This window comes from Equus quagga, chromosome 7 (genome assembly GCF_021613505.1).
Source record: "Equus quagga isolate Etosha38 chromosome 7, UCLA_HA_Equagga_1.0, whole genome shotgun sequence".
Lineage (NCBI taxonomy): Eukaryota > Metazoa > Chordata > Mammalia > Perissodactyla > Equidae > Equus > Equus quagga.
Window position 1 is genome coordinate 128,317,099 of NC_060273.1, and position 22,124 is coordinate 128,339,222.

The 22,124-nt window shown below is 40.2% G+C and overlaps 1 protein-coding gene across 1 annotated transcript in view; it reads left to right on the top strand.

Annotated features, from left to right (window-relative positions):
• ARSB (arylsulfatase B) overlaps window positions 1-22,124 on the top strand; it is a 166,946-nt gene that overhangs the window by 97,304 nt on the left and 47,518 nt on the right. Inside the window, exon 6 of the mRNA XM_046667307.1 lies at window positions 95-165. Coding sequence (XP_046523263.1) covers window positions 95-165 — 71 coding nt within the window. The remainder of the gene's footprint in view (window positions 1-94; window positions 166-22,124) is intronic.

Sequence of the window (22,124 nt, forward strand, 5' to 3'; positions counted from 1 at the left end):
TTTATTTCCTGTAAGCACGAGGAAAGGAAGTATGAAAATAATTCTTACCCGTTTTAGAGAGGAAATTAACATTTCCTAAAAAATTCTTTTCTAGTGAAGGAAGCCCATCCCCCAGAGTGGAGCTGCTACATAACATCGACCCAAACTTTGTAGATGATTCACCATGTGAGTACCTCGTTTATTGCTACTGAACTAAATCTCTTGGGCTCACAAAGACAGTTTTATTACTTACTGTGTCTCTAGCCTAACTTTCTCTTTTTCCACTTGAGTTTGCTATAAAGGTAAATAGTTCTCCGTGGCATCTGTTGTACCATTCTCACTGTGGCTTTGGTGCCACAAAGGGTGAATTCTCTTCTTGGCTTTGCCACTTACAGGCTATATGAACTTGAAGCCATTTCACTCTCCATGTCTCAGCTTTCCCATCTATAAAAGGAGAACCTGTGGGATCTCAGAGGCTCCTTCCAGCTGTAAATGTCATGTTCTTGTTGCTCTCTTCTTACCTGAGAGCTCCAGAACTATCTTCAGAAAACTCAAGGTCAAATGAGCCATCATATCATCTGATCAAGCTGCCCAGGTGCTCCCCAGCACCTGCTGCATTTCACAGGCGTGACTCACTTAGCAATCCTGGAAATAATTTAGCTTGATTCTACCTGCTGCCTAAATTAACTCATAGGGAGCCCTATTAATTCCTGCAGGGAAAGAGGGCATTTAGATTACCACAGGTTGTAGTAGTCCTGTATAAATTCAATGCTAGTGGTCCTACAGCTACTAGCATAGTGAGTTTGGGTCTGGAAAGCCTTAACTGTTTGCCCAGCTTCCATCATAATGCCTCATCTTGAGACTGTCTTCAGACAAGAGTGCTCTGACATTCCTTTCATTCACTTGAGTGCTCACATCCCCTCCTTTCTAGACGTACCGCTACCCTCTTTGTTCAGGCTCTCCTTGCTTCTTGGTCCTCTCCAATCTGTGCTATAACCCGCCACAAGATTTCCCTGCTCAGAGAATGACCCCACAGTAATTGTGAGTGTGTCATCAGGCAGTCGAGGCCCCACTCACCTCGCCAGCCTCACTCCTTGCCATCTTCTCGTCCTCCTGGACACTTCCACTTCCAAGCATGCAGATCATCATACTTAGGTCTTGAATATGCTTTTCCCTATGCCTGAAACACCTTTCTCTGCCTCTCCACAATTTTTTCACAGCCCTTAAAACCCAGCCCAAATTTCCTATCTGTGTGAATGCTTCCCAGAAGCCCAAGCCCCAGAGAAGCAGTCATTCCTGCTCCGCGCATCCCTTTGTGTGTAGCATTCATCAAACTCTCTTGTACGTGCCTTCATTTCCCACTAAGCTGAAAGCTCCTGGAAGTCAGGGTCTATGTCTGATTTATCTTTTCACCCTCATCAGTTAACACAAATACCCAGCACTTGGTAGGCACTCAGTAGTGATAACTTGATGACTGAATGAACGGTTGGAGGAGAGTTGAGATGGAATAAAGACCGAAGTAGAAGCATTAGACCTGGAAAGAAAGGGCCCTCACATGGGTAGGAATGGCTACAATATGGAGAAATTTCTATTTCTATTGGAGCAAACTTATGTCAGTGGGAGAGGCGAGGGTAGTAACATGTCCAGTATGGTAGCCACTAGCTGTATGTGGCTGTTGAGCACTTGAAATGTGGCTGATTGTGGATTGAGATGTGCTGTCAGTGTAAAATACACATCAGAGGAGCCGGCCCCGTGGCCGAGTGGTTAAGTTCGGATCCTAGGTGCGGACATGGCACCACTCATCAGGCCATGCTGAGGCGGTGTCCCACATGCTACAACTAGAAGGACCCAAAACTAAAAATATACAACTATGTACCAGGGGTGCTTTGGGGAGAAAAAGGAAAAATAAAATCTTTAAAAAAAAAACAAACAGATTTTGAAGACTTAGCGTGAAAAATATAAAATATATATATATATATTTATTTTTGAAATGGCAATACTTTGGAAATATTGGGTTAAATAAATTAATATTAATTTGCTTCTTTTTCCTTTTTAAATGTGACTAATAGAAAATTTTAATTTACATATGTAATTTACATTGCATTTCTATTAGTCTAGAAGGATTGTTCTAGAAGGTGCTAGGAAATGATTTGATCGGCTGTGTAAGAGGATCACAGACTTGTGACTAGTTACTGTGGAGCTATATCAATGGTTTTTACACTTTTGTCCACCCTGCCCCAGCACACCTATAGGATATGACACATTCCAGTCTGTGGCTCACTAGAGCACTGATTCTTTGTTTTTTGCTGGGAAAGCTTTGCCCTGAGCTAACATCTGTTGCCAATCTTCCGCTCTGTTTTTTTTTTCTTACCCAAAGCCCCAGTGCATAGTTGTATATTCTAGTTATAAGTCCTTCTAGTTCTTCTCTGTGAGCCCCCGTCACAGCATGGCTACTGACAGACAAGTGGTGTGCTTCTACACCTGGGAACTGAACTCGGGCTGCCAGGGTAGAGTGCGCCAAACCTTAACCACTGGGCAATCAGGGCTGGCTCTAGAGCAGTGACTCTTAACAATGGGTCACTCATATCAGAATCTCTCAGGGTGACCAGAAGGGAATTGAGGGAAAGCAGGAATGGTTTTTAAAACATCTGAGTAACATAGTGCACTGCAAAACTCAGTATAGCAGCCAGGAATATGCTAAATATGCTGTCCACATTATAAAGGTTGTAAACTGTCTTTACCTGCTGTGTTCCATCTATAGATGAAAAGCCTTTAACCCCTTCACTCACTGAGCTGTACTTTGTCTTGGATCAGAGATGGGAGCTCGAGAGCTATATTCCTGTGTAACCAGCCGTAGCACTGCTTGCTGCAGGGCTCTCAGTATAACCTGCTGTGACTTGCTGTCTTCCCTGAACTGCTCCTAGCAAAAGAACAGCACAGGCAAAAGGGGTCTCCAGCATGAAAGTTAGGGTACGGCAATCAGAATAGAGATTCATCTTAGCTTTGCCACCCGTAGATTGTAAGGGCTTGAACAAGTCCCTTCACTTTTCTTGGACTCAGTTTCCCACATATTAAGTGATGGACTTACTAAGCCCCTTTACTGCTGTCACAAATTCAGGGACGCTTTCTGGCCTTCTGCCGCTCCTCCCCGCATCCTCGAAGCCTTCTCCCAGCCTTCCTATTGGCCTTCCCGGCCTGCTTGGGACTCTTGCTCTGACTCTGTATTTAGTGAGGGACATTGTCAGGCCCTGGCATTGACACAGAACCACTTTCACTGTTGGTCCACGAAAACAGGGCATTCTCTCCTGTCTGTGCCTAAGGGTAGCCAAGTGCCCCCTCCTCCACATACGTGGCAACACTGGGCCTTTTCTACCCAGTTTTTATATTCATTTCAATCCACTGTGCGGGAGAAGTTGAAAAAAGGAGAGCTATCTTTGGGGGCCTGCTTCTTTGTAGGATGATGATACAAGCCCATTTCCTTTTCTGTGCAATTAATTTGTGGGGAAAAAGTCAAATCCAGCTATAAGAAAATATGTGTTTATAGAACAACCAAGTCTGCAAATCATACTCATATAATATGTTTTATGAATATGTACTAGAGGCTTTTGTGGAATAAAATCAGAGAACAGCCAACCCAGGGTGAAAATTAAGGATTGACTGTTGAGTCAAGGTTATCACAGAAACGTTTCTCTGGTTTCTGGCTCCAGCACTTCCCGGGTTATTTCTACTTACTCACAGCAGAAGTGGGTACTGTTCCACCTCCACCTTCCCAAAAGCCACTTCATCCGTTTCCTCCTCTGTGAAGGTTGAATTAAATGACTTCTAAAATCCCTTCCAGTTTCACTGTTCTGTGGGTCTCTGTATAAATAGAACCTCAGAGGAGCAAAGCTGCTTACTCAGTGCCTCTCCTTTTTTACTTCACTAGAAAGGGGTGCACTCATCTATAAGCAGTGATGCAGCCAAAGGCACGGTTGTAAATAGATGACTACAAGTGAAAATGTTAGAAACGTTATAGGCACTAGAGTAATTTGAATTGTGATATGATTTTGTTATTACTACATCCTGCCCACCTTTCTGATCCCTGTTCTCAAACATCACTTTCCATCTGCCCGCTCTCTTTTCACGGGTCTTGTTGGGGCTTGTGGACCAATGTCTCCTCCTATCACGAGCCGTAGGAACAGGCATTAGATGTTTCCCAGGGAAGCCCTGCCTTCTCAGTAGTACCAGATCCCCTCAGAAGCTGGCCTCTTGGGTTCTAGCAGCTATACCTCCTTCCTTTTATTCCAAGAGTATAGGACACCCCTAGAGGCCCTTTCTGTTGGTGCAGTTAGGGTATTTTTCATGGCTACATACTCTTGATAGGTTGTGGCTTGGGTACTAATAGTAAAAATACTCCCAAAGGACTGGTACACACACCAGAGACACAGGATCACCCATAGATCAGGAAATCCTACAGTAAAGCATAAAGATATCTCAAAGAACCATCAATCACACCCATTAGGATGGCTACTATCAAAAGAAATAAAGAATGAAGAAAGGGAAGAATGGAAGGAAGGAAGGTAGATAACAAGTGTTGGTGAGGATGTGGAGAAACTGGAACCCCTGTGCACTATTGGTGGAAACATAAAATGGTACATTAACAGATGAATGGATAAACAAAATGGGGTGCATACATACAAGGGAATATTATTCATCCTTAAAAAGGTCAGAAATTCTGACACATGCTACAACATGGATGAAATTTAAGGACATTATACTAGGTGAAATGAGCCAGTCACAAAAAGACAAGTGTTGTATGGTTCCCTTATAGGAGGTACCCAGAGTAGTCAGATTCATAGAGACAGACGGTAGAATAGTGGTTGTGAGGGGCTGGCGGAGGGGGTAAGGGGAGGTCAGTGTTTAGTGGTGATAGAGTTTCAGTTTTGCAAGATGAAAAGAGTTCTGGAGATGGGTAGTGGGAATGGTAGCACGACATTATGAACGTATTTAAGGCCACTGAACCGTGTACTTAAAACTGGTTAAAATGGTAAATTTTGTGTTATATGTATTTTAGCACAATTTAAAAAATAAGATATAAATAAAAATGTAAAACCCTCCAAAAAAAGAAGCATAGAAACTCATAAAGACAAGGTCTGTAGCTTTTTCTTTTTCATTTATTGCCATATCCCCAGCATAGCACAGAACCTACCATCATACCAAGTTCTCAATGAATATTTTTTAATGAATGATGAATAGATCAACAGGTTAAAGTCCTTATCTCATTGTCTTTTGTCCTTTCCTGAACCTAAAAGTACCTCCAGGTGGCAGTTTACATTCTCCTCTTAAACCCTGAAACTGCATCCTACCTTTGGTGCCTATCTAAAAAATAACTTAATGGTCACAAGCCACTTCTTAACTTTAATGGATATTATCATATACAGATATTTGAAACTACTTCTCCAGCTTATAAATGCCCACTGTCACCCTTCCTCTGCATTGAAAATTTCAGCCAGAAGAGAGGTTGTGGGATTTTCCCTGGCCTTCCTCATTCTTTTCCCCAGACCTCCTGGATAGACAAACTGACATTTATAAAGCCCCTGCCTCTGGGCTCAGCCCAGCCTGACTTCCCCTGAGTCCAGGGCGCCGCCTCTTGCTCTTCTCCCTGCTCTGCGCCCACTCCTGCCTTCCTGGCAAGTTCCATTCTTTGTTTCCTTGGTCACTTCTCCTCTCAGTGCCCCAGGTCTGGCTCCACCTTTATCTCCTGCCCCGGCCTGCGTGGCCGGTGTCAGACGTGTGGGCTGGAATTGCCTTCCTGGGCCCTTTGAGGAAACTTTTGATTCATCTTCAGAGCCTTTGTTCTGGGGTAACCTTGGACGGACATGTTTTGGTCTCTGTTCAGATAGTACCTTTTTCTCTTCTGTCCTTCTTTCTAAGAATAGATCCTGGGAATTACTTATTCCCCCATGTCTTTAAAGTATTTCTTTCTAGCCGGCTGACCTAAACTCCATGGCTCTCTCCTGTAGTACAGGGTGGGCCGTGGAGGAGGCCATCAGAGAGCCCAGGGGAGGAGATGGTGCCTTTTAAGCTGATTGTGGGGAAGCCTAGAAACATCCAAGAGGGTGGGGAGCCGCTGGGATCTCAGGCGAGGCCCCAGATCCTGCAGGTGTGAGTTCAGCCCTCCGTGGTTCCGAGAAGCTTCAGCCCCAACCCCACTGCCTCCCCTTGGTTCTACCCAGCGTGGCTCAGGCCAGGAGGAGAGATCCTTTCAAAGGCATTAGTCTGCCACAGAGACAATACACACACCCATCCTGCAGGCCCCCGGCTTGATCTGGGCTGTTCTGAGGTGATGAGCCTGCTCGGTCTATGACAACTCACCTCGGAAGCCAGAGGTGGCATTCCGTGCATCGTTAGAATTCTCACTTATGTCCAGTTGTGTAACAGATCGTGCGTACCTGCCACACGTGCACGCATAGAGAGCACTTGGATTCTGCTGGTGGAAGCTTGATTATAGATGAAGGGCACTGACAGATGTTAGCGTTTTCCACCCCACCAAAGGCCCAGTCTTCAAAGTGATTCTGTACGGCTCTCTTACTGTTTCATTTAAAGGGCCTCTTCTCTTTAAAGGTTATAATGAGATGTTATTTCTGCTCTTGATTACAGGGTGAAGGAACAGTCTTCCCTCCCTCTCCTCTCTCGCACATGCATTTTCTGGGTTAAAATTGCCAAATCTGTACTCAAGGTCCCAGAGCTGTCCAGATTGGCATGCTTGGAGCTGCTCCCTGTTTCCTCTTTAGAACAACATTCAAATCCACTTCCAGACGTTTGGCTGCCATTTCTGAGATTTCTTCTTCAGTAGATAGTGACTGCCCACCACATGCTGGTACTGTCGTGGGTGCTGGAGATAGATAGGCTTTAAGCTTTGTGAGAAACTGGTCTGGAAGAGGGCGCGCACACAGCCTCTCACTTTCCTGCTGGACGGCTGTCCGTGGTTCCCAACTGCCCACAGCCATGTGCAGGCTCCTTAGCTGCCTCCTGCAATCCTCACAGTAGCTGAAACGACCCCTGGGCACCATTGCAATGTCCTCTTTCAGTCACCCTCATCTTCCTTTGCTTCCTTCTTTAGGGACCAGTTCACATCCCTACTCCTCCATGCAGCCCTCCCTGGTCCCTCCAAACCTGAGTCCCTTGAGTTTCTCGGGAGCATCCTGGGACGCAGAGCTCTTGCGACCTCATGTTGCAGTTATTTATGTTCATGTCTTTTCCCCGTCCAGAGCCATAGCCCCGAAGAGGGCAAGATTTCATCTGTCTAGCTCTCTCAGTGCCTTATGGATAGGAGATTTACACCTACTGAAAGAATGCGTGCTAATAAATTAGTCATTTAAGTTGATTATCATCCAGTCATTTAATTAGAATAAACCTAGCAAGAGCAATAATATTATACATTATTTTCAAAGCATTTTTATTTCTTTCTGGGCATATTTGAGAAGTAGTAACATGGGGGCGACTTTCTGTCTTTCATCCTGAAAGGAGATATTGAATAGAATACAAAATGTTAGGTGAGATGCACGAGGTCCACCGGCTCTCTGTGAGGTTGCTCATCATTGCATGGAATACCAGAGGCTGGAAGGCACCTTGGCAGTCAGTCCATCCACCCACTTTATAATCCAGATGGAGAAACTGAGGCACTAGGTCACACACTGCTAATAAACAAGAGACCTGGAACCTGCACATAAGTAAAAAAAAAAAAAAAAAGATTTATTTTTAAAAATCAGTTCAGAGGGTTCCTGTGAGACTGTCCTATCCGGAAAGCTGCTGGGTTCTTAGTGAGTGGGAGTGGGGCTGTCCCAGAGTTCTCGTTCCTTCTGCCCACCTGTCCTGGGCCAGAGACGCCGGCACGACAGCTTTCTCCACACCTGCCAGCCCTGATGCCCCACTGCCTGAGTTGCAGTTCTTTCTCTTTATCAAATATAGGAGCTCATTTTACAGCCAGTCACTAAGTTAGCTGAACTTTGCATCTTCTCTAGCTGCCAATATTTGTCTTGAGCGGCTCATCAAATTTTCCTTGGTGTTGGTTGGTGCATGCCCTCAATCACAGAGCTTAAACACAGATAACTGTTCTCCCTTTTAATTTTCAAAGGCTTTTATTCTGCCTCCCTCACTTTGAGGCGTACTAAAACGTGTTTGGAAATGTGGCCTTTTTGATGCTGAAGGCAGTCCCACAAGCCTCGTATCCCATCCACTCCACTTCACATAGTGCATCTCGAGTAACACACATCAAACCTTCACTGTTAACACTCGGTGCTGGTGTACTGGCTTTCATCCTGAGAAAATAAATAAACCAAACCGAACCCACAGCACTTGAAAAACACTAATTAATCCTCACCACAGGCCTAGGCTACACAGAAATGGCAAATCCCACTGCCCCAGTTTTATGTTTGGAGAAATCAGGGTAAGCAGCTTTTTTAAGGTTTTCCAGGGCCAGATAACAGAAGCTGACTTGAAGGGCCTGGGCTGGCCCTGCCTCTGGGAGAAGGGCGTCTGGCCAGGGCCAGCTGCCTCGCCGAATTCCCTTCTGCACAACACCATGTGGTTACTTGCCCAGAATCCCATTTACACATAAGCTTTTATTTTTTCCCCCCGGGTCACAGTGGTGCCAAATCCTCTCATTTCCAAGTGACCACTTATTTATTTGCTTACTTTTCTTTAATTCTGGTGGAGCCTAGAAACTTTAGCTGTGGTTTCCAAGAGTAGTCTGGCAATTCTAGTTGATTAAAAGGTCTGTGCTGATTTTGATACTCAACACAAAAGGAGATGACCCTCCAAATAGTCCCTTTCAGACCCAGAAGCTGTGCCCCCCAACACTGGAGCCTACTCCATTCCCAGCTCTGTTCGAGATGTGGGGATGTCCAGACTCCCTCCGTTCTCTCCCGGTCTAGACCGGATCTCTTCCTGAGGCAATTCCCCATTCTCACAATCTGTAAGGATAAATATATACACCTGTCTTGAAATAGTCAACCGTAAAATTCCAGAAAAACACAAAACCTCACTAAATTTTATGGGACATAGCCAATGGAATTAAAGTGTAGTAAGTCCACTTTCTAAATATTTACTAATCTGGCCAGATATTTTAGGGGTTTTAGGGTGCTTACGTGTAAGGCTGAAGTAAAACTTCTAAAAGCATTTCTGAGAAGCAAGCTGTAGAAAGCTGAGTCCCTGGTCTGCCTCTCATCCCCCGTCATGTAAGATGTTAGCAATCAGACGTTTATAGACTGAAGTCTGTTACCTCTGGCAGCCATACCTAGGGAAGGAATATATGGCCCTGCTTCTGAAGAGCCTTCTGAATCAGAGGAAAAAATATATGCCCAGGAAATGATGTCAACACGGTTATAAAATAAAACGGCAACAAACGATAAGTGATATAAATTGAATACATAAGCCCTAAGGGGAAATAAAGAAATAATGAGAGGCATTTGGGGGTGATTAGGATAGACTTCCTCTAGTTTTAAATTTGTCTATTATTTCAACAACTTTGGTTTTATCTTTCTTGATTTTAATATGAATTAAGGAAAATAATATTTAACACTGTTATTAATTTTCTATCGCTGCTGGAGCAAATTGCCATAAACTTAATGACTTAAAATAACACAAATTTATCTTACAATTCCGTGGGATGAAAGTCCGACACAGGTCTCACTGGACAGAAATCCAGATGTCGACAGGGCTGTGTTCCTTTTTGCAAGCTCAAGGGGAGAGTCCATTTCCTTGCCTTTTCCAGCCTAGAGAGGCTGCCCACATCGCTTGGTCTGTGGCCTCCGTCCCCACCTGCAAAGCCAGCAATGGAGGCTTGAGTCCTGCTCATAGCACATCACTCCAGCCTCACTTCCGTCATCACATCACCTCCTCTGACTTCCTGCATCTCTCTCTTCCACTTTTGAAGGACTCTTGTGATTACGTTAGGCCACCCTGGATAATCCAGGATAATCTCCCTATCTCCAGGTCATCTGATTAGCAACCTTAATTCCCCTTTGCCGTGTGACCTGACACATTCACAGTTTCTGGGGATAAGGGCATGGATGTCTTTGGGGGGGTCATTATTCTGTCTACCACAGACATCTGCTCTGTTGTGCTAGACTTTGTGAAAAATACAAAGGGTAGCTTTTAACCCAGTTGGAGAAAAGAACAAAAACACACAAAAAGTTAAAAGAAAATCAAGCACAGTTTGAGGCAACAGTGGTAGAGACGTTACCAGTTGTTCTTGAGTAATTGCCAGTTCATTGCCGTAGAGTCTGACGGAGAGCTGCTGTGCGAGGGGAGGAGGGTCAGCCACACAGGCTAGTTCATGAAGCGGAGGGATCCTTGCTCGGAACCTGGAAGTTTGAGTTCCTGAGGTGGCCAAGGCAATCCTGGGACATGTGAGTGAGAGGGGGTGTGTGTAAGCCTGTTCCGGGGGTGCAGGGAAGGCCAGAAAGAGAAGGTGGGAAAGATAAACTAGGATAATATGTCAGACTGTTGAGATTAGAGTTGACCCTCTACGCAAGGGGAAGCTCCCTGTTTGTTTTTTGTACAAGTAGTACGTGAGAGAGTTTTTGTGTAGACATTTTGAAAAATATAGAAAAGTTCAGAGAAAAAGGTAAAAATCCCCCTAATCCCACTATCCTTCCGCCCCAAAGTAAGCATCGTTAATATTTTGGTGTGCTTTTTCTATTCTCTCTCTCTGTTTCTCTCCCTACCTCCTCCACTCACTGACTGACACACACAAATGCACACATTCCAACAGAATTTGGATCATATGGTATATTATTTTACTACCTAATTTTTTAGCATAATTAAGTGTAGAAATTTTTCATGTTTAAAATTTTCATGCAACAATTTTATTAGTGGCTGCATGGCATGGTATTCTATGACATGGCTCTACCGTTCTAATGTGTGGAAATAGGGAAATCCATTACCCTATTTTTGCATTTCTCAGGATATTTTCAATTTTTCATTAATATGAATAAAGCTGCAGTGACCATCCATTGTTGTGGGAGGATAATGTTTAAAAGCAAAATTCCTGGGTCAAAGGGCGTGAACATTTTGAAGATCCCTTGATATATATGGCCCAGTTGCTTCTGTGAAATATCAGTTGAGTTGATAGTATATGAGAATTCGTATTTCTTGGAATCTTGGCTAGAGGATATATTAGCATCTTTTTGAATACTTGCCAATTTTGTAAATAAAGTATTGTATTTTATTATTTGGACTTCTTTGATTACTGCTAAGGCTAGTCTTATTTTTCGTGTTTGTTGGCTATTTGGGGCCTGTAATTACTAGTTCCTGTCTTTTCCTCTTGTTAAGAAAAAAATATTTTCCTTATCAATTTGTAAGAACTTTTTTAATATCAAAATTGTCATTCTTTATTATGTAGCAAATATTTTTCTTTTAATTTTATTTTATGGTATCTTTTAAATTTAAAAATTTAAAATTTTCATTTTGTGGATTTCTTCCATTGTGTTTATATTTTTAAAAATACTTCATCCTGAGTTCAAATATTCACTTATATTTTCTTCTAGTCCTACAAAGGTTTGATCTTTTACATTTGGCTCTTTAAAAATGTGTCTTAGGTGTAATGGAATGAATGCCAAGTAGGTTTAGAGTTTAAAAATAGCAAAATCAATATTGTTATGCCCATCATCTTGAAAAAAAACAGTTGATATTTGATTGAAATTGCACTGAACCTGTGGATCAGCTTGGAGAGTGTTGTTTGTACCAACATCAAGTCTTCCTCTCCATGAGCACTGTATGTCTCTCCTTTGATGGAATCTTCTCTAATGACTTCCTGTAAAGTATTACAACTTTCAAGATTTTTTATTAGATTTATTTTGAGGTGCCTTATGTTTTTGTTGCTATTGTAAATGGTCCCTTCTTCTTTTTGGATTTTGTTATTATATAGGAATGCAGTTGACTTTTGGATAGTCAGTTGATGTTTGATCTTATATCCAGTTAATGACATTGTCACCCTTTTATCAAGTCTAATAATTTGTTGGGTCTATATATAATAAGGAAATTATCTGGGAATACTGATAATTTGTTCATTTCCAGTCCTATACCTTTAACTTTTTCTTGACTTATTGTACTGTTCTTATCTGCTATTGAATAAAAGTGGAGATATTGGGCATCTTTATTTCATTCCCAATCTCAGAGAGAAAGTTTTCGAAGTTTTACCATTAAGTATGTAATGTTTGTTGTAGATATTTTATACTTGTAATCAGAGTAAGAAAACCCCTTTCTATTCCTAGTTTCTAAGATTTTTTGAATCGTGAATAGGTGCTTGATTTTTAAAAAACTTTTTCTGCCTCTATTGATATGATCATGTAGTTTTCTCCTTTGACTTGTTAGGTTTCTGATTTTGAGATAAACTCAATTTATACATTGCTAGAACCTACTAACTAATATTTTATTCAGCATTTTTAACTCGGATTTATGTATAAGAGTATCCTGTCATTATGATTTCTTATACTGTCTTGGTAAGGTTTTGGTCAAAGTTATGCTGCTTTCATAGAATAACTTGAATAGTGTTCCCTCTTTTTGTGTCCTCTGGAAGAGTTTCTGTGAACTGGAGATCTTTGTCTTTTTCCCTCCAGCATTATTGAGATATAGTTGACATATAACGTTATATAAGTTTAGAGGGTACAGTGTGATGATTTGATACATGTTTATATTGCAAAATGATTATCACAATAAAGTTAGTTAACACATCCATTAGCTCACAGTTACCCTTTTTTTTGATGGTGAGAACATTTATGATCCCTCTTTTAGTAACTTTCAAGTATATATTACAGTATTGTTACTATAGTCACCATCCTGTACTTTAGGTCCCCAGAACTTTTTCATCTTATAATTGAAAATTTGTACCTTTTGACCACCATCTCCCAGTTCCCCTACCCTCCAGCCCCCGGCAACCATCAATCTATTCTGTTACTATGAGTTCAGTTTTTTGGGGTACTACATGTAAGTGGGATCATACAGCATTTGTCTCTGTCTGAGTTATTTCACTTAGCATAATGCCCTCCAGGTCCATCATGCTGTTGCAAATGGCAGGATTTCCTTTTTTATAGCTGAGTAATATCCCATTGTAAATATATATATTTTCTTTTTTTTTCAGCATTAGAGGTGTAACTGACAAATAAAATTATAAGATATTTAAAGTATACGTTGTAGTGATTTGATATACACATACATTGTGAAAGGATCCCCACCATGTTGTTAATTTTAATTAACACATCATCACCTCACATATTTATCTCTTTTGGGGGAGGGGGAGAGTATTTAAGTTCTACTCTCTAGGCAAATTTCAGTTATATAATACAGTGTTATCACCTCTGGTCACCATGTGTTACATTAGATCCTCAGACCTTATTCACCTAATAGCTGAAAGTTTCTACCACCTACCACCTACCACATCTACTTCTACCACCTTCTCCCTATTTACCCCAGACCCTAGCCCCCGGTGACCACCGTTCTATTACTCTGTCTCTAAGAGTTTGACTTTTGTTTTGTTTTTTCTAGATTCTATGTATTAAGTGATACCATGCAGTATTTGTCTTTCTCTGTCGGGTTTATTTCACTTAGCATAATGCCCTCATAGTCCATCCATGTTGTCACAAATGGCAGGATTTCCTTCTTTCTCGTGACTGAATAATAGTCCATTGTATATATAAATACCACATCTACCTTATCCATTCATCCCTTGATGGACACTCAGGTTGTTCCGTATCTTGGCTACTGTAAATAATGCTGCAGTGAACATGAGAGTACAGATATCTCTGAGATTCTGTTTTCATTTCCTTTGGATATGTACCCAGAAGTAGAATTGCTGGATCATATGGTGGTTCTATTTTTAATTTTTTGAGAACCTCCATACTATTTTCCAGAGTGGCTGCACTAGTTTACATTCACACCAACAGTGCACAAGGGTTCCCTTTCCTCCACATCCTCACTAACACTTATCTCTTTTCTTTTTGATAATAGCCATTCTAACAGGTGTGAGGTAATGTTTCTTTGTGGTTTTGATTTGCATTTCCTTGATGATTAATGATGTTCAACATCTTTATATGTGCCTGTTGGCTGTTTGCTTGTCTTCTTTGGAAAAATCTCTATTCAGATCCTCAGCTCATTTTTTAATCAGATTGTTTCTTGCAGTTGAATTGTATGAGTTCCTTATATAGTTCATGTATTACCCCTTATCAGATATACGGTTTGCAAATATTTTCTCCCATTTCATATGTTGCCTTTTCACTCTGTTGACTTTTTCCCTTGCTGTGCAGAAGCTTTTAGTTTGATGTAGTCCGGCTTGACTATTTTTTCTTTTGTTGCTTGTGTTTTTGGTGTCGTATCCAAAAAAATCATTGGCAAGACTAGTGTCAAGGAGTTTTTCTAGGAGTTTTACAGTTTGAAGTCTTACATTTAAGTCTTTAATCCATTTTGAGTTGATTTTTGTGTATGGTATAAGATAGGGTCCAATTTCATTCTTTTGCATGTGGACATCCAGTTTTCCCAATGCCATTTGTTAGAGAGACTGTCATTTTCCCCATTGTGCGTTCTTAGGGTTTATTTCTGGGCTCTTTATTCTGTCCATTGGTCTTTATGTCTGTTCTTATGCCAGCAACTATTTCCTTTCTTTGTTTTTTCTTTTCTGTTGTTCCTTTTCTAAGTTGAAAATTCATTTATTTTCAGTGTTTCTTTTTTTAAATAAGTATTTAAACCTCTAAAATTATCATTATATACTGTATTAACTACATTCTCTACTTAGTCATAGATTGTATTTTTATCATTCATTTTATTTTTATTTATCATACATTTATTATCATTGTAAATGTTTTATTTCATCTTAGATGCGTGATATGTTAAGATTGTGTTTTAAAACTTGCAAACATATGGCTTTTCGTTGTCATCTTTTTTGGTTTTGTCTTAATTGCATTATTATTTGAGAATGTAATCTGCTTGCAAGATGTTTTGTTTAATTTTTTATCAATCTTTATAAACATTTTACCGTAGCAAAATGATCTTTTCTTAGGATTTGTTTGTTTTTTAATCTGAAAGTCCATTTTATCTGATGCAAATCTAGGTATGCCAGCTCTCTTTTTCTCTTTTGGTTAATATTCTCGCGGTATATCTTTTTCAGTCTCTTTACTTTCAACCCTTCTGCATCTTCAGTGTTTTAAGTATGTGTCTTGTAAGGGGCATGTACCTGTTTTCTTTTCTTTAATCCAGTCTAACAAACTTTAGCTTTGTATAAAAGTATATAAGATTTTCAGTTACTCCACTTCCTCACTAACATTTAGGACTGGCCGTCTTTTTAATTTTAGCCACGTTAATAGCTATGTAGTGATAGATCATTGTGGCTCTACGTTGCTTTTTGTTAAATGCTTGAAAACAGTCGCTTCTTATATTTTGCCCCACTTCCTGCTTGTTTATGGCAGAAGGGTAAACCCAGCCTCTGCTGCTTATTTGGTTGGAAGGAGCAGTCCTCACCGCATAATTTTCAAGGTTAATTTCTTAAGGTATCACCAATACATTTGAACATTTTTTCTTTTAAAAATAAACTTATATAGCTTGTTTTGCTGTTTTTGGAGGGAAGGTCTATTGAGATTTCTAGTTCACCATATTGCCAGAAATGAATATTTACTATGTGGTATCAGTTAGAGAACTAAAGTTTTTTATGTACTTAATATTTTCAGCATCATGTTTAGAATATTCATTCTTTTTCACTGTCTTAGTCTTAGTTCAGAAAAAGTCGAGTATGAGACAAGGACTTGCATGTAGTCAGTTTCCTTGGGAAGTGATCCCAGGGTGCAGGAGTGAGGAGCAGATTTAACTTTATATAAATTCCGTATAGATTTCATTGCTACTTCCTTTTACTGTAACTAATTTTACCTTGAGATAAAAATTTTATTTTGATTCTTTTTTTTTTTTTTTGGTTGGTTTGGATATATTTTTGAGTTAGTATCTTCTTTCCATGGACATTTCATGGGTGCTATGCTTCCTGAGGCCTTGCATATTTGAGATATTTGAGAATATGTCTTCTGTTACTTTTGCACATAATGATAACTTTGTTGTGTAAATAATCCCAAGGTCACAATTTTTTCCTCCAGAATTCTGTAGACATTGCTTGTGGTCTCTGGCATCTCTTGTTGGTGAAACATAATCTCAATACAGCCTGATGGCCTTGCATTGGAGGTATCCAGTTATTTTCCCCCTGCCTGGATAATTATAGTGTTCTGTCTTTGATGCTAATAGTTAAATACATATCTGTATCTCCCCCAAGTATTTTGGATTAATTCCATCACGTTTTCCTGGTACACAGTGAGTGCTGCACAATTCAAGTTTTTATCTTTGGATTTTCTCTCTGTTAAATGTACTCTCTGGTCTTTTTGGCGGTAACGCCACTTACATGTAAGTTGCGTATCCTTTTTCCTTCGTATATATGTTCTTTCACTTCTCATTTTTGTCTCTTTGCCCTTTTCCCCTACGTGCTGGAGTGAGTTCTACTTTGCTGATTTTGTTTTCTGTTGTTTTTTTTTTTTTACAGATCTCATTCTGCTTCTCTTTAATTCTTCCAGTGGCATTTCAGAATGTAGTATGGCAAATCTCTTTCCTCACTGCCTTTGTATAGGCTTTCCAGCTCTTTTTATTAAAAAAGTACCAATTTTATCATTGCGTCTTTTGGCTCTTCCACAGGGTTAATATTTCCCTTGATTGCATTAGGTACACAAAGTTGATGCTAACAGTTTACTCTTTTTCTTCAGTAAATAGTCCTCAGGTACGCTGTGCCCTGCCTCTACAGTGATATGTTCACCTTCCTTTTTTATGTGGTGAAATATTTTCATATTTCTGTATATTTTCATATGTCCATGTTGGTGTTATTTTGTTACTGAGCGTAAATTAGCTGGTTTTTGGTAAAAATGGCGTGGATGGATTATCTTTGGGTTCTACCTCTGCATGCTGTTAGAATAATCTCAGATATAAAAGCAGGAGGACTAGTTTCTATAAGACACAGAGAACTAGTTCAGTGACCTAGTAGCCTGTGGATGAGGAGAAGTGGTCTGGTACAGCGGGCCATCCTAATGAGGGAAGTAATCTCCAGCTGGTCTCTTTGTATTTGATGGAGCCATTGATGCGGGGCCAGTGGTATGGTCTCGTCTCATCGGCCCAGACTCTGTTCCAGGTATGCAGGTGACTATGCCCAGCTCCCTTCCACTGCCACTGTACTCTGTATTAGGATGGACCCCCTGCATGCAGTCTTTCTGTCCAGTGTGCTGAGATGCTCTTGGGCTTCCTGGAGTAGGTGATTCCCAATGCTCTTGATGCATAGCAGTGAGTTCTCACTCGGAAGCTTCCTTTCTGTCCTGTGACCTCTTCTGATTTCCAAGTTAGGAATGTTTGTAAGAGTCTCTTGTAAAGTGTGTCTCTTCCTTATCTTCTAGGGCACCATCCCATTTTCTCAGGAAGGGGCTTTCAGTCAGCTCTAGCTCCTCCCTTTAAATGTGAGAGGTGTTAGATACCTGTGCTCGTTGCCCTGTTTCCTAAATGTGTCAACGTAGGCAGTTTTCAACAGGGTACATACATGATTGAGTAAGCGAGTCGAGAGAAATCACATGGAGAGAAACAAAGAAAAGAAACCAGTGTTGACAATGCACTGTGTTCTAGCAATGTCCAGGCCCCCTCCCACCCCCCTCCATCCCCCATCCCTGCGACTTTCCTTAGAGTACATATCACCATCTGGCATAATTCTATTTTAAATATTTATTTGTTTATCATCTTCCTCTCCCATCAAAATAAAAGCTCGGTGAGGGCAGACCTTTTGTCTTTTGTGTTTGTTACTGAACCCGAGCATCCAGAACAGCAGCACAGCAGAGAGCAGCTGTTGAATAAATGTCCTCCTGTGTTGAAAGAAAAATGAAAAAGGGAAAGACTTTAACAGATCTTTTAAAAAGAGGTTAGAGGGATGTCAGAGGTACTTGATTTGTAATAGCCAATGTTTGTTCATAAAGTAAGACAGAAAACTCAGATTTGGCTTAATTGGTGGCAAGTTTCAAAGAATTAAGTTTATGTGAATGTGACACTGTGTAATGTATAGTGACATATATATGATGTGTAATATATATAATGTTATAGAGTGATTATTTTGACTACTTAAAAAAATTCATTTCAGAGCCTTTCTTTTATTTCATTTTGTAAAAACTCTTTCCAGAAAATAATTTGGTACTTATCTGACTTTTAGCTCCTTTCTCAAACAAGAAAATAAGAATAAAAGAGGGCAGAGACTCAGCTCTAGCCCCCCCCAACCGTTCGCCTGAGATAGGAGAGTGATGCGTAATACGCACATTTTATTTACAGAAAGTTGACGGTTGGATTTTGCTTCTTTCTTGGACAAGTTAGAATATAGTACCTGATTTCTAACTGGTAAAAACTAATGTTAAAAATTTTAATGTTAGAGACTGAGAAAAATCTAAACCTTTCCCCTTTTCTCATTTCAACCATATTTTCAAATTTATATAAGGTGGTTTTTTCTCAATCTTTCCACAAATTATAAAAAGCAGCATTTCTTCTGCATTAAGCTCAAATGAATACACATTCTTCTAACATGAAAATATTGACAAGTATGGAAAGAGAGGCGCACACATCACCAGACACTTGGACGAACATGTGAGCAAATCTAAGAACTCCATGTTTTTCATAATTTGACATTTTCCCTTTAAAAAGCTCACTTTCGAAGCTGTTGATGGTTTGGCAGCCACAAGGATGACATCAGCTCTTCCGTTGTGCATATCTGCTTTGTTTTAGATAACTCAATGGCTCTTCATCGAGTTTTGGTGATTAAGTTGAATTAAAAACCAACTGGGTCTAACAGCTGAACCAAACACATTCCTGACCTCAGGCCTGCTTTTCAGCACTCCTGAAAACTTATATTGCCCGTAGGATGCTTTATTTCTAGAAGCAGAAGGAAGCAAGTGAGAGAAAAATGCACTCTAGAGGTGCTAACCATAGCTGTCCAAATGCACGCTGTTATCAGTGCAGGACTGCAGCTGTGCACATGCCTTCACATCCTCTTTTCTCTGTCTTAACTCGACCCCAAATCAAACGGATAAGAATCGTGACATTATTTCCCCACTTCAGAAAAATTGCAGATAGTTACCTGAGCTCTAGCCTCTCTCACAGTCAGGGGCAGATTCTGACCGTCAATAAGGTGGTGATGAAAAGATCATACTAGAAATCAGGCTGTTAATCAGAAAAAAAAAAAGCGGTCTGTGAACAGTACTAACAACCTTCCTGCATCAGCTGGGAGCTCACCTGGGACCAGCAGGTGAAAACAGTTGCATTCCCAGAGTCTGGTCCACCCCCCTACTCTAAGCAAGGCTTCTCAAACTTCAGTGAGCATGTGGATCACGTCATTCGGTTAGGCTGGGCTGGGGTCTGAATTCAGCATTTCTAACAGGCTCCCAGGTGGTCCCAGTGCTGCTGATTCTCTGACCACACTTTGAGTAGAAAGGACTTTCACCCAATTTGAAGCTCAAGATTTATACTTTAAAATATTTGCATGAATATTCTATTGAAGACTAAATATTTTTGTGAGATATGCAGTTAGAGACACAAGATCTTAAATTTCAGAACTGTTTTATAAGTGTTTATAATTTTCCCCCAAGTTCCTATTTAGGCTAGTTGGATGACAATTTGCATTATCTTTCTCATCATCCAAATGCCAAATTGTTTTCTGATCCTAAAGTAATCTGGTGATTGACGAAAAAAATTCGAAATATATTCAAGCCAGCAAGGCGTGAAGAGTTTAGAGCTCATCTTGGAAGCTTGTTTCCTTTTTCCTTTGGTTTCTGGTGTTCTCATTCTGTCAACATTCAGAAAGAAAACCCAAGCTTCCAAAAGATGGCAGTGAACTGAGCACCTACCTCCCAGGAAGTGGTTCCCAAGTCAAGAATGAGCCACTTCTTCTCCCACCCAAATTCTCTGAGACCCTGCTTAGGTTATGGGGTCTGACTTCTTTCCAGTGCTTCCTCTGATCTGGCAGAGTACTGGGGATGGGTATAGGCAAACCTCAAAGAACCCGCAGAAAGACTAACCAGAGAAACTAGGTGACTAACAGTGCTACTTCTGTGTGGAAAGGAGGAACATTCCCCATGCTCATGCTTATGTCAATGGCTGAGAGGTTACTCTGGCATGGGTTTGACTCCAAGAATCCACTTGGCTGGTCAGAGCAGTAGCTAGGACACCCATTGGTCAGTCACTGTCCCTGAGGGACACAGAGCATTCTCCCTTCTCAAAAATAAAAGCTTAAGTATGACTACAATTTTAGAGAATCTGAAAAACAGATCTAGTCGCTTACCATATTCAGAGGGAAAATGGTAGGATTTGATGTTCCTTTATTGCAAAGAAGAAAACCTATTACTTCTTTTTTCTCTATGAACTGGTGCCTTTGTTTGGAACATCCTAAGAGGACTCAGTATAGTTTTCCTTTAAAGTATTTAGAGATTATAAAGAAAACATTGTATCCAGTATTTAAGAGAAAAAAACACAGAATATAAAATTTTATATTCAATATCATCTCAGTTGTATAAAATAAAATATAGTCATCAAAATAGGATTAGAAGGAATATACCAAAATGTTATGATGGGCCATTAGCTTTGGAGAGTGAGATTATGGATGGTTTTTATTATCTTTTTTATTCTGTTCTGTATAGGCCAGATTTTTTACAAGTTTGTGTTACTTTTGCAATGTATTAAAAAAAAAAAAGAACAAAGAAAAAGAAAACGTAGTAACACTGTGAAAGTCCCTGAGCCTGTATGCCCTCCCACCAAACGTGTCTAAATCTCTGTTCAGGAACTTGGGTCTGTGGTTAACTGTTTGATGTTGTTATGTGGGATAGATCTGTGTACTGCCTCGGTGACAGAAATAAATTAGAGTGTCTTGGTAAAGACCAAACTCATCAATTTTTCCAAAGTCTGTATTTGATTAATTCTGCAAAGGTCCAGGTCAAAGTTATTTCTCAAACCTTATTATTTTAATAAAGAAGCCCAAAGTTTCCAGATTTGTCAGGAAATCCATTATCACTGTAAAATAGCAAAAGGTCACAATCAAATAGCATATAAGAAAAATTTCTTTTTCTCAACAATTCATTACCCTTGCAGAACCAAGAGAAACCTCTGACATTTCAGATCCTTTTGCTTCAGGGGAAATAAATGTTCCATAGATCATGGAGAAAAATGACAAACAAATTAATAGAAAACAAATACACTTGTGCAGTCTACCAGCCATGCCAGACCAAACACAAGTCAGAGTCCGCTTTTAATCTCAGGTCTTTCGAACTCTGAAGAGTGACACTTTCCATAATGGCATCAGCACCTTAGTTCCAGAAGGCTGTCCACGCACCAAAGAAACACAAATTAAAGAAACATGTGGTGGAAAAACAGAAATTCTATCATTTCATGCATATTTAACTGTAGTGGGAAAGTCATTGCTGGCAAAGTGTCATTGAAATCTTGAGCTAGTAAGTAGAAGCGTTCTAGAAGCTATTCATCCCCCTCTTCATAAGGCTTTTGTACAAAATTCTAGCTTGACTGAGTTCAGCAGTGTTCAATTTTCCCACATCCTAAAAATTCCTTCCTTTAGTTCTGGCCACTTTCTCTTCATCTCTAAACTTTGTCAAGGAGTAATTTACGTGTGCTTTCTCCATATCTTCAATTTCCATTCATTTACAAACTATTTAATTTTAACACCAAGGACATTTCCATTTTCATTTTTTTTAAACACAAGTAGTACAAATAAAGCCAAAATTCACTGTGAACCCCAGCCCCACTCCCCTCCCAGAGAGGACCACTGCTAACTGCTTTGCCTTTCTAGACCACTGTAGAGGTACTTACTTATAGAATGTGGATTTATGGAGCTGTATGTGTGTCTATAATACATTTTTCACGTAACTGGCATCATATAAAATGTACTTTCTTTCCACATTCTTTTTTTACTCAACGATCTGCCTTGGAGATTTTTCTAAGTCAATACATATAGAGCAGTTATTCTCAACTGGGGCCCGTTTTGCAACCCCAGGGGACATTTGGCAATTTCTAAAGACATATTTGGTGGTCACAACCTGGATGGGGGTGCTACTGGCAATAGT